This window comes from Notolepis coatsorum (genome assembly GCF_963971535.1).
Source record: "Notolepis coatsorum genome assembly, chromosome: 18".
Classification (NCBI taxonomy): Eukaryota; Metazoa; Chordata; class Actinopteri; order Aulopiformes; family Paralepididae; genus Notolepis; species Notolepis coatsorum.
The window spans coordinates 78,842,913-78,856,410 of NC_140182.1; the positions used below are offsets into that span (position 1 = coordinate 78,842,913).

General features: G+C 42.7%; 1 protein-coding gene across 2 annotated transcripts in view; it reads left to right on the plus strand.

The window, feature by feature from the left end:
• LOC311244995 (kelch domain-containing protein 10-like) overlaps positions 1-13,498 on the plus strand; it is a 45,125-nt gene that overhangs the window by 13,581 nt on the left and 18,046 nt on the right. For both annotated transcript variants that reach the window (XM_084334732.1, XM_084334733.1), the window contains 2 exons: positions 11,717-11,938; positions 13,083-13,237. In XM_084334732.1, the coding sequence (XP_084190858.1) occupies positions 11,717-11,938; positions 13,083-13,237 (377 nt within the window). The remainder of the gene's footprint in view (positions 1-11,716; positions 11,939-13,082; positions 13,238-13,498) is intronic.

Below are 13,498 nucleotides of genomic sequence, written 5' to 3' on the forward strand. Positions count from 1 at the left end.
CTCCTACCAAGTGTCATGGAGAGGGACCCTGTCGGTAAAGCTGCCACGATTACGGCATTACCGCGGTATCGCGGTTACATCACGCCCACCCAAGAGTAGGCTGAATATCGCATCACCGCTGTTTTTTTATAATAATAAAGTACCCTCCTCTCGTTGGGCTTGCGGCTCTGCAGATATACCCTACTCCTCTATCGAGGTTCCAAGCGACCCTATTGGGTACCAGAAAAGTCACGTGAAACATTGCAGACCACTGATTGGTCAGAAGAGAGACGCGTCACACGTTGGATCAGAGCTCATCACAACACGGCTAATAACGTTAGCTTTAGCTCCCCGCCGGAGTGGACTACCATCGCTCCTCAGGAGTACTAAATGAGACATAATGATTTTACTGTCTGCAACGAATGTTATAATAAAAGCCCTTCGTTCTATACACTTGTCTGATTGAAAACTTTATTAACAGACCGCAGAATGGGACAACTCGGCACGCTCTGAGCAAAGAAAGGAACTGAGATATGAATTGAGTATTTCTTGCCTTGCTATGGTCCGGTAAATACGCTGATGTTATTGAACGTGTAACTATATAACGTTAATGCAACAAAACTAATGCCTTTATTATAAAGTAGTAACTTTATAATAATAATAAGAAGAAAGGGTCGGGGGGGTAACCACCCCTGCCCGCGACACCGAGTGAACGGCGCACAACCAGAGGGGAAACTTCAAATCCGTGTTTCACTTTCAATAACGAATGCGTGCTTGCCGAATCCCAAACAATATTCATGCTGCAAAGTCATCCTCTAAAGATAGACATTTAGACTAGAGGCAGGCTATATGCTATAAAGAGTAGACTACTAAAAGAAAATGCATTCAAACTTTTTTTTTAATTTTTTTGTGTGCGTGCGGTAATAACCGCGGCGGTAGGAAATATTTCGCAAATTTGTGCGGTAAGGAAAACATCAATACCACGGCAGCTCTACCTGTCGGCCACCCGCCCCCTGCGGACGGGTGTCCCCCAGGGCTAGGTCCTAAGACCCCTTCTCTTCTCCCTCTACACTAAATCTCTGGGTAACATTATCACCTCTCATAGGGCTGGGCGGCGTGAATATTAAAGGCAACCAACTTGTGTTCAGCGTTTCTCTGATTGGCCACACGGCCAATCAATCCACTAGCACGCGGCCTTGCGGCAAGAGAGACAAGAGAGACGCGGCAGTCGCGGCAGAGTGGCTGCGCATGCGCATATATGTATGTATAAACATATCTACTAGAAACACTGGTGTTCTGTTGTGCGACTGTGCTAAACTCTTCCACCACATGACCGACATTTGACATACAGTAGTACACCTCCTATCTATGTTGGGATTATGTTTGGTCATGACAAAACAATAAAAATCGCTACTGTTAGTAAGCTGCCACCACCCACTTCAATGACAGAGCTCTCATATTTGCGAATGCATAAACTATATCTTAAATTATGGCTATGTGTCTAATATGGCTGTCGCAAAGTCATTGATAAGCGACAGCCATATTAGACACATAGCCATAATTTAAGATATAGTTTATGCATTCGCAAAATATGAGAGCGCTTGTCATTGAAGGGCTTCCTACAACGGAGGAACGGCCGCTGCTGCTGCTGGAGCTGAACCGAGTCAAGCCGCGGGCGGCACACGCAAGCCGGGGAAAAAACAACCGCGTCGCCCCGCTGGCTCTTCAGCAAGAAGCCTCCACAGCTCCAGTTAACCTAATTTATACCGTAATGAATCATTAAAAAATATACCGTTAACTGGAATATGTTGTTTCTTTACACATATGTTGGATTATGTAATTGGGTTGTCATGACAAAACAATAAAAATCGCTACTTTACATCAGGGTGAACGCTGTTACACTGCCACCACCCACTTCAATGACAGAGCTCTCATATTTGCGAATGCATAAACTATATCTTAAATTATGGCTATGTGTCTAATATGGCTGTCGCGAAGTCATTGATAAGCGACAGCCATATTAGACACATAGCCATAATTTAAGATATAGTTTATGCATTCGCAAAATATGAGAGCGCGGTCATTGAAGGGCTTCGTTCTACAACGGAGGAACGGCCGCTGCTGCTGGAGCTGGACCGAGTAGAGCCGGCGGCGGTGCACGTTAGCCGGGGACAAACCACCGCATCGCCCCGTTGACGTTAAAAACGCGAAATAACGTTACTGATGTACAGTGACACCCAGAGTTTCTAGTTACAGTAGTGACGCGTGACTCGAGATAGTCCTAACACTGTAACAGTGTTTATTATTAAGAGTCAGATAGTCCTAACAGTGTTTATAGTCCTAACACAGTGTTTATTATTAAGAGTCAGATAGTCCTAACAGTGTTTATAGTCCTAACAGTGTTTATTATTAAGAGTCAGACAGTCGTAACAGTGTTTATTATTGCGAGTCCTAACAGTGTTTATTATTTCATAACTGTATAAAAACGCGAAACATAATAATCAGTCAGCAGCGCTCCACTGCTACCGCAGCCCAACACAAGTGCGTTGGAACAGCAGCCCAACACTACACAAGTTGGTTGCCCGCGCTGCCGCGCTTGCTCTTTGGATTTAATTTGGGACGTGGGACGGCTGCGCTTGCCTGCGCGGGGGGGCGCGGCCAATCAGAGAAAAGCCGAACACAAGTTGGTTGCCTTTAATATTCACGCGGCTGGGCGATATAGAAAAAAAATCTTATCGCGATAACGATATGATAATGTTATCATATTTCTCTATCGATAATTTTTTATTTATTTTTTAACAACAGATGTATGTTTATTTTGCAGCAATTCTTTGTCGTTGCCGCCATCTTTAGTGTTACATCCCCTCACACTCCAGTTCTCAGGCTGCAGCTGGTTTAAAAGCGAAAGTAAACCGGCTTCTCTGCTGGCTGTGGCTCCAGGGGAGTTGAACAGTTCTGGCTCTGCTAGTTTATTTTCGATCTTTTGGCGCTTTTTTGGTGGACAAACCACTGCACATGTGCACCGTGACTGGAGTCTAGTTCTGCTAGCACACATAGCCTACTGTGTACAGACGGTTTCAAACTGTATTTTAAATTAGAAAGCAAACAAAATAAATGGACTTGAGAAAAATTAATCTCAATTTGGTCAGTATTGTCATTTGGACAAGCAAAGCCATTACTTTAAGTTGCAAGAAAGACAAGTCTGTCCACTGTCTCTGGTTTTAAAACTTCCCTGTTGCAGGTCAAAAAAAAAAAAGGATTAAAAAATAAAAAAAACGATTTTTCGATTTTTTTTTTAAATTTCGATATTCGATATCGATTATTAAAATATATCGTGATATTTATCGTTATATCGCCCAGCCCTAACCTCTCATGCCTTCTTGTTTCATTGCTATGCCGATGATACTCAACTCTTCCTCTCCTTCCCTCCCTCAGATATCCACGTCTCCGAGCGAATCTCGGCCTGTCTGTCCGACATATCCAGGATGACGACCTCAAACTGAACCTAAGCAAAACAGAATTGCTCCACCTGCCGGCCAAATCCTCCCCCCTGACCGACCTTTCCATCACAGTCGAGAATGCAGCTGTGACCGCGTCCCCGACCGCCAAGAACCTTGGTGTTGTCCTCAACGACCAGTTGAACTTCTCCGCTCACATCGCAACGACAACCAGAACCTGCAAATTCCTCCTGAGCAACGTCGGAAGGATCCACCCCTTCCTGACAAAAGAAGCCACCCAACTCCTCGTCCAACTCCTAGTCCAATCAACAGTCATCTCCCGCCTCGACTACTGCAACGCACTGCTTGCTGGCCTTCCGACCACTGCCACCAAGCCTCTTCAACTCATTCAGAACGCAGCGGCCCGCCTGATCTCAAACCTACCGAAGTCAGCCCATGTCACCCCACTTCTTAGGGACCTGCACTGGCTCCCGATTGCCGCACGAATCCGCTTCAAGGCCCTCGACCTGGCATACCGTGCGGCAAAGGGAACCGCTCCCGCCTACCTCCGGTCAATGGTCTCTAACTACACACCCTCAAGACCCCTACGCTCTGCATCTTCTGTAGACAGTACTGCTACATCTAGACATTAATGACATACCAGATCTACAATTACAGTACTGTTTGTGATACAAAGAGTATATACATTTGAGGGGGAATAAACTACATTGGAGGAGGTTGGGTAGGTGGGGGGTTGGGTAGGTGGGGTGGTGGGGGGGGGAACTGTACGTTGGAGATGGTTGGGGGGGGGGGGTTGAGTAGGGGGGGGGGGGAACTGTACATTGGAGGGGGTTGAGTTTGGACATATACAGGGGCCAGTTTCGGATTGCAGTCTCCCGTAGGTTTTGAAGGTTGGTAGTGATTCACATTCCTTTACAGCTGTGGGTAGGGACGTTCCACATTGTTGTTGCATAATTGCGAAATGTGTTTAGTCCCTTGTTTGAGCCGAATCTGGGTTTAACATGATTTGTGGAGCTCCCTCTGGTGTTGTGTTTGTGGTATTCACTGACCTTTGGGAAGTATTTTGACATGTACATGGGTACCTTAGTGGTGTAGTGTATCTTGTAGACCAGGCCCATTGCAAGTTGCTGTACTCTTGTCGTCTACTCTAAGCCGTCCTAGGTTGTCAAAGTGGGCAGGGGTGAGGTGGGTTCTAGTAGTAAGGTCAAGCAGTAGTCTGACCAGTTTGTTTTGTGATGTTTAATAAATTTTTTAGCGCCTTTGAGGTGCTTTGGTACCATGAGGTTTGATTGAACATTTTATTAACATATTGCAGAATGGGTACAATACAGTACAGCTCAATACACACAATTGTTAAGGGGATGCAGACCCGAGAGACTTTCGTCTTGTTTACATCAGGGTCCCCCATTTTCAATTCATCATAACATATATGACATACATGACATACAGACAGAGACAGTACTGCTACATCTATACATTTATGACATACCAGATTTACAAATACAGTACTGTTTGTGATACAAAAAGAGTAAAAGTATATACATTTGACGAAACTGTACATTGGAGGAGGTGCGGTGGGGCCGGGATGGGTAGGCGGGGTGGGGGGGGAACTGTACATTGGATTATGAACGAAACCTTATTTGATTCCAAGAAGAGGGTCTCGTGTATTACTGGGTTAGGACATTTACTGTACATTGGAGGGGGTTGGGTTAGGACATTTACAGGGGCCAGTTTCGAATTGGAGTCTCCCGTAGGTGCAAGCATAGTCGTAGGTTCGGCTGATTTGAACATTTGTTTTATCAATTGGCCAATTTAGATTGTCCTGGATACTTCTGGTCCAAAATAACGCCTCAGGAGTTTAACCCAGAACGGTATATATGACCCTCAGACGATGCCAGTTAATCATCACACATGGTGAACTCGAGGTCACCTACATCCACAGCAAGTGATAAGCGGTCTATGTTGCAAAACATGAAGATCCAGTTCTTGGTAAGGCTAATAGTCATAACTGCAACTCTTATTTTGAGACTCTTATCTTTTAAGCTTGCCACCTGGTAGGTTAGCATGCAACACTCTAGGTTTATGCTATATCATTGACGTTTTCTATATGCTCTTAAAGGAAAACTCCAACATTTTGGGAAATTAGCTTATTTAACATCTTCCCTGGAGTTAGACAAGAAGATACATACATTTTCTGTCTCTGTGCATGCATTAGGCTTGGGGAACAGCCGCTCCGTTAGCGTAGCTTAGCTTCATCACTGGAAGTGGGGCAGAGTTGTAGCCTCAAGTTCCCTACAGTCACGAAATACACTCCAAATACAACTCTAAAACGTTCCTGTAAACATGTTGTGACCTGTGTATTTACCACGTGGAGAAATAAAAAATAATTGAATTAGACAATTACGTTTCCTAAGCAAATATACTCTGAACTATTTTTTGCCTAACCACTCCTCTCTGGGCGCAGTCAGTGATTTCAACGTGAAGCCGTGTTTGTTGACATTCTCATTCATTCAAAGGATCCGAACCGATTGAAGTTTATGGATACCATGACTTAAAATCCTCTTACCTTGACGATTAAAAGCCTCCCCAATTTAGAAAACAGTATTCCAATGGCTGGTCTTGATAGGCTGCTAGCTAACGGAGCTAACTAACAAACACAGAACCGGGCGGACACTAAAGCAAATAACGAGAGCAATAACTTCCTATCTGGGGGGTTTCAAAATAAAAGAGCGACGTCTATAGCAGCGGAATATGTTTATTTTGTACATTATCTAACGTTAACACGAACCTAAACTAACGTTACAACTAACCTAAAGTTCGGTTCGGATCCTTTGAATGAATGAGTGTCAACAAACATGGCTTCACGTTGAAATCACTGACTGCGCCCAGAGAGGAGTGGTTAGGCAAAAAAAAATTCAGAGTATATTTGCTTAGAAAATGTAATTGTCTAATTTAATTATTTATTTCTCCACGTGGTAAATACACAGGTCACAACATGTTTACAGGAATGTTTTGGAGTGTATTTCGTGACCCACTTCCAGTGATGAAGTTTAGCTACTGTACGCTAATGGAGCGGCTGTTCCCTAAGCCTAATGCATGCACAGAGACAAAAAAGGTATGTATCTTCTTGTCTAACTCAAGGGAAGATGTTAAATAAGCTAATTTCCCAAAATGTTGGAGTTTTCCTTAAACACTTCCTCTGCTCTGGAGGAATGAATCATCTGCTTCATCTTCCTCCTGGAGGAATGCATCTTCTGCTTCATCTTCCTCCTGGAGGAATGCATCTTCTGCTTCATCTTCCTCCTGGAGGAATGAATCTTTTTTTTTTTTTTTTTTTTTTTATATGTTTTTGGTAGATTTGATTTTATTTCTTTACTACCGGGCAGTCCGGTAGTAAAATAATGGGAGATAGACGGGGGAAGACATTCGGCAAAGGTCGCCGGGTCTGGGAGTCAAACCCGGGACGGCCGTGTTGTGATGCAGTGCAGTACGTGGTGTGCGCCCAGGAAGGAATCTTCAGCTTCATCTTCCTCTGGAGGAATGAATCTTCTTCATCTTCCTCTGGATGAATGAATTTCAATCTTACATTTAAGCTGAAGCTCACTCCATTTCTTCCTTCCATTATCTTCCATCTTTACAATACTGGTATCATGAGTTTATTAGTCATGGGAAATTTCACATCACCGCAGCAACCCTATTTTGCGCTTGCTTGTCACTTGACTCGGCAAACATCTGTTTAAGTTGATTTCTGGGTTCGCTGCAGAGGTGGAGGGGGCAAAATAGTCGAAGAGTAGAAATGTAGATAATCTTAAGGGGAGACACTGCAGGTGAATAGGCAAATATACTTTTTTTGTTTTTGAGATTTTGTTATATTTTGCTTCCTAAACATGTCTTCTATGAAACTAGTGACAATAAAATGTCAATAACACACATTTAGTTGTTTATTTTACTTCATTTTGCCTTATTGCATCCATAAATGTGCACATATTTAATGGGGAAGTGCCTCATTTGCATATATAAACATAAAATTCTGAAAACTAGCAATATATTTTTTCTTAGTTTATATGTACATAACAAACTGGGAAAGTTTCATAGTGATATCTACAGTATTCAAATTTTTTTTGAGCCTGTGTGTAGTTCTGTTCAGTTCAATAACATCATTATTATTATTATTATTCAGTTATCAGGCATGTGTTTAGGTTGTCTATTACTAATGGTTTGATTAGGTATTGTGTTTGTAAATATCTGTTTCAAAAATAAAAGTGTGGCATTTTACAATACAGAACTTTGAAGGTGTTTTCCCAAAAATGAGTTTTTAAGAGTTTTTCCTCATACTCTGAGACAGAAATCTCCACTTCAGTAACACTCACATACACCAAACCTTCCAGTTCTATTCATATCTATGTTCTGAAGGTATTTACAGAAGGGTTTGTTGATATCGCATTCATACCCTGATTTATATCACATTTTATTCCTAAAAACATGGCGAAATATGGAATTTTACCATAAAAATTGAGTATTTTCTTGATTTATGGAGTGATAAAAAAAGATATCCAAAATCCCCTCTGTAATAACCTTTGGCTCTAATATGTCAACAAAATGAAACTAATTTTGAAAATGGCTTTATCCAATGTTCAGATTTCTGTCCTGGAATTATATGCAAATTATTGCATATTTAAGTAGATCATGCCTCATTTGCATATTTAAACATACAATTTCAGAAAACTTGTAATACAAAAAAGTCTTGTCTTAATATAAGTAATCAACTGGGGACGTTTCATTGTGATATCTATTAGTTAAATTTTTTACCCTATTCACCTGTAGTGTCTCGCCTTAATTGCATAGTTTAAACACTGGGATTACCCACATGGTGGACAATGTGTTTATACAGTTTGGGTCGTTCTCATACTTTTCCTCCTGTCTCTTTGGCTGCCTTTCATTTCTGTTGGAGGTGCGGGAGGTTTGTCTCAACCATAGAGTTGTATAAAGGTCACAGTACGCAGCACAAAAGGTCAAGGTTGAATTCTTGAGTGCATGGCTGCTCGCCAAGCGGCACACTCGGCTGCACCTGTGAGTTGCTCGGTGTAGCAGAACGCTGTTGTATGGCTTGGATTTCATTGTGGTGTTGGGAGTAATTGTATCCTATCCGAAAGCCCCATTACTCATTCTCAGAATAATTTAGAAAATATATATATATATATATATATATAATTATTAAGGATTCGGATAAAGGGAAATCCAGCTAGCATGAAATGCCAACGTATAGCAAAGTGTTTAATTGTTTTTCAGAGTTATGCAAATTAGGTGTAAAACTAGCAGTTATGAATCCATATTCGCCAAAGGCTGTTTGAGTGCGAGACTGCGAGTACTGCTCTTGGTCACTGACTCCAGATCAGCACTCATACTCTGGGAAACTTTGTTTTATCAAGTGTCTCAGAATCACTCCTAGGAATCATGCCGATTGTTTGACTAGGACTGAAAATAGTCCTACCTCTTGAGTAGGACATGAGAGGTACTTTATGAAGCTTCCGACATCTACTTGCATTACGGAGTATAAGTTCTCCTTTGAGAATGAAGCACATACTGTTGTATCAATTCACTTGGGACGTGCCCTCATGTACACTTGGGGCAATGCTATGCGAGCCACCCATGACATGTCCAGGGAAACCACTGATTTGCATAAACCCTGCTTTCTAAAAAAATTCAGCTGCGATCAAGCAGCTAGTTTAAGGCCATGTTTAGACTGAGTCTCAACAGAAACCGCAGAAGTCGTCTTGCGGTCTCACTTTAAATTGTGCGTTTAGACTAGTGTTTTGGGAGGGAATTATTCGTGCAGACGAGGCTGTAAAAGTGTAGTCGACTTGAGACGACGGAGCCCCGCTGGCCGCTACACTGCCTCAGGTAGTTGAGACAACCAAGCGTGCTGTGAAGACCCGCCCTACTCTGTCTCTGATTCACAGACTGTGGGTGGGGGAATGTGATTGGACCAAAGCAGTCACTCAGACGGTGGCTCCAGTCACTAGATGTGATAACCGCTGGACTGATTCTTGTGTATTTAAAAGTACTGCCAATGTGGTGGTCTCCGTGGATAGAATCAGACATGCTTGTTTGCTTTGTTTACGCTTCTAGGCTACTGGCGCATGCCTGTGATGTAAGCAGTACGCGACAAGAGCCTTGAGAACGGTTTGACTGTTCAGATGATAGCGCGAAGGTGTATAGTTTCTAGGATTTCCACCCATGAAGGTGGTTTCACTTTTTTGCGGATTCTCACCGCAAAAACGCTGTTGCCGTATGAACAAAAGGCACATCCGGAAAAAAAATCCGGATTCACCCGCGAGCGTTTCCGTCTAAACATGGCCTAAGTCTGAAGGACAGACAGGCGGTCGGTCGATCACTTGTGTAATTCTGAAAGTTGCTAGGCCAGACCATGTGACCACCACATCCAATAGAATTTTGAACAAAGAAATTAAGTGTTACTTGTGAACGCTTTGACAGCATCATGATTCACATCCTGTTGCATCATCGGTAATGCTAGAAACTACCCCTTTGTTACATGGCAAACCTCAATCAATCTTTCTCAAACCCCACCCCCTTTTCTCGATCCTCCAATCACAACCGTTGCTTTCCTCAGATGAACAAGAGGGTGGGATTTGAGATCGGTCAACTTTGTTGTGATTTGTTTGTGATTGGAGGATCAAGAAAAGAGGGCAGGGTTTGAGATGGGTCAATGAATGAACTAAACCCTCTTTGCACTGCTGCGGTCAGGCAAGCACTACCGGAGTCTCATGGCCAGTACAGAGACTCAAAAGGAGCTTCTATCCCCAGGCCATCATAATGCTCAATGGGCCTCATTCAACAATACTCTTATTATTTTTCTTATATTCTTGCTTACCTGTCTGTTAAGAGAACAATAAGAAAAGCCACCGCCACATTCATCAAGCTGTTCTTAACGTCCAAATCTGTTCTTACCCAGGTCTGTTGCATGCTGAATCACTCATTCTTAAATTCAAATGCGTGTTCGCGATGAAAACATTTGCATACAGACACGCCCACCATCTCCTTATGAGGCGTGTGTAAAACAGCCGGGTTTTGGCATCTGATCGCTGTCTCTGATCCATTGAACAGGAAGCGATTTGCGACTGATCTCAAAATGACACACAAACAAACACGTCTCGCGACTTAGTGCATGTGTGTTCCTGTGGGTCGCTCATCGCATGTGTGTGTTAATCTGATGACGAATAAAGACTTGTACTTGTACTTATACCGCGTACTGTATAGTGCGAAATAAATCGTTCCAGCAAAGTAGGCTTTGTCAATACTGAACGACTGCGTGCTTGTCAAGAACCAATCGCGCAGTAGGTTGGGAAATACTGGATCTGTCACCCGTCATCTCTCTCTGAAAGGTCCCTGTGGCTAAAACCCTGAATGCGCTCAGAACTTGTAGGAGCAGAGAAGAGAGGAGATGTTGTAAATATGCGTACGCCTGGGCAGCCATCATCTAACTGTTCTAACAGCAATATATAATCAATTTCGGAAGAACGCACGCAATAAGTTATAATAATAATTATTATTGAAAAGTTCTGGGTTTATAAAGTCGTATTTGGGGGCAATTGACCAATGGTTTGCTTTCAACCCATGAACTCCTTCCCCTCTCACCTTTTTATATATTTTTTTATTGTATCTACAAAAACTGTATTGTTTTGTAAAGTGTCTTTGAGCATTAGGAAAAGCGCTATATAAATCTGATGTATTATTATTAGGAATGGTAGGCTTTTTTAAATGTTTCTCATCTGGGTAAGAGTGCTCTCGACCACTCTTAGAATTTAGTCTTGCCTGAGAGAAAAGCAACAATAAGAAAACATTGCTGAATCCCAGGTAAGAACAAAATAAGAGGAAATGCTAGTTAAGAACAAAATCTGTTCTTATATCGCTTCATGAATGAGGCCCATTGACTCTATGCAACACTAACTCATCCATCCTAACCCATCTACATTCATTGCACACACATCCACATTCACTTTAAACATTCACCTTAACATTAACTTTAGACACTTTAACACTACACCCTATTTTATCTATATTACAAAAAGATGTGCACTACGATCGCTACCTCATTTTTGTACTGTAGGTTATTTTGTATATTGTTTGTTCTTTAAATTTGTTTTACTGTATGAAGCACAATCTCAGGGGGCTCATACAGAACCAAGCATTTCACTGTAATGTACATGTACCGTATATGTGACAAACAAAACTTGAAACTCTTCCGTCTCCTCCCTCAGGACACTGTGCGCCCCCGGCCCGCAGCGGTCACCGCTGTGTCGCGGATGGTGCCAACCTGTACGTGTTCGGAGGTTACAACCCAGACTTCAAGGAGGCGGGCGGCTCCGAGAACGAGGACTACCCTCTGTTCAGGGAGCTGTGGAGGTTCCACTTCTCCACGGCCACCTGGCAGCAGGTGCGCACAGAGGGCTACATGCCCGCAGAGCTGGCCTCCATGTCAGGTACTTCACTCTCTACCCTACTGTGGAGGAATATACCATGAGTAAGGATGTACTCAGACAAAAGTAGATGTAGTTCAGGCTCCACGGAGTACATTACTTGCCACACCGGCATAGTGTTTTTAATATATTTTTATATATTATCTGTATATATATGTGCCCACAATATTCATCAAATAAAAAAAAACTTAATTGGTAAATGATGAACATTATAAAGTGTCTGAGGACAGCAGTTCTATTTTATAGGTGCAGCAGACCAGATTGGCTTAAGTTTCACTTTCACTGATGTTAAAGATCAAAGTAAGAGCTCTACAGATATTGAAAAATTAAATAAAAAATCTGATCCGAGTCACGTATCAGAAAATCAGTTTCTGGCCACTTTTGCCTGCCGTGTGAACGTAGCCTTAGAGATGCTGCTTTGCATCTAAAAAGACTAGTTCAAGGACAGACCTTCCTCCCCCTGTGGTGCTGATTGGAGTGATCTCTGCTTAGGACTACACTTGTCTTCAGAGAGGTGAAAGGTCAAACATTTATTTGGGGAGCAGCTGGGTAGCGCAGTGGACTAAGCACTCTCCTACCACGCAGAGACTCTGGGATCGAATCCAGCTGTCAGCGGTACCTCCGGCTTGGTCAGCCGTCCCTACTAACACAATTGGCAGTGTTAGCGGGTGGGTAGCCGGTGGGGTATGTGTCCTGGTTGTTGTAAACTGCGACTCCTACTGGTCGGTCGGGGCGCCTGTTCAGCAGGGAGGGGATCTGGTGATCCTCTGCACAACGTTACGCTCTCCCAGTGAAACTCCTCGCTGTCGGGTGAAAAGAAGCGTCTGGCGACTCCACATGTATCGGAGGAGGCATGTGGTAGTTCTACACGTCCCCAGGCCGACAGATGCGCGCAACGACCAGGAAGGGAATTGGTATAACGACTCAATTGGGATGGGTGAAAAATACAGAAACCCCTAAAATAAATAGAATCATTTATTTTTTAATAAATCTATATATATAGAGAGAGAGAGAGAGAGAGAGAGAGAGAGAGAGAGAGAGAGAGAGAGAGATTTTGGATATGTTTCAATCATTCAGAAGTAAATTGATTTGAAAAGTTTGGTGTACTTAATATAGTTTGAATATGTTTCGTCTTTGCGTCTCCCAGCTGTTCTACATGGCAACAATCTGCTGGTGTTTGGCGGCACCGGGATTCCATTTGGTAAGAACAACGGCAACGATGTCCATGTCTGCAACGTCCAGTACAAACGATGGAATCTACTCAACTGTAGAGGGAGGAAGCCCAATAGAATCTACGGACAGGTAGTGTTGTTCTACTTACACTTAGCTGGAAATATGTAGCATGCATTGCTGTATGATGTTGTGACGGGCATTAGTGTGGCTGCGCTGCACATCTAACCTGCTAGAGATTATGCCATTTAAGCCTATTCATCACGTATTATGTTTTTATATTTATTTGTAATTTGTGCGCTAGGGCTGTCTTCAACTAAATAAATTCTTAGTCGACTAGTTCGATTAGATTCAAATGTATTCAAAATGTATGTACGGTCATCATACAGCACA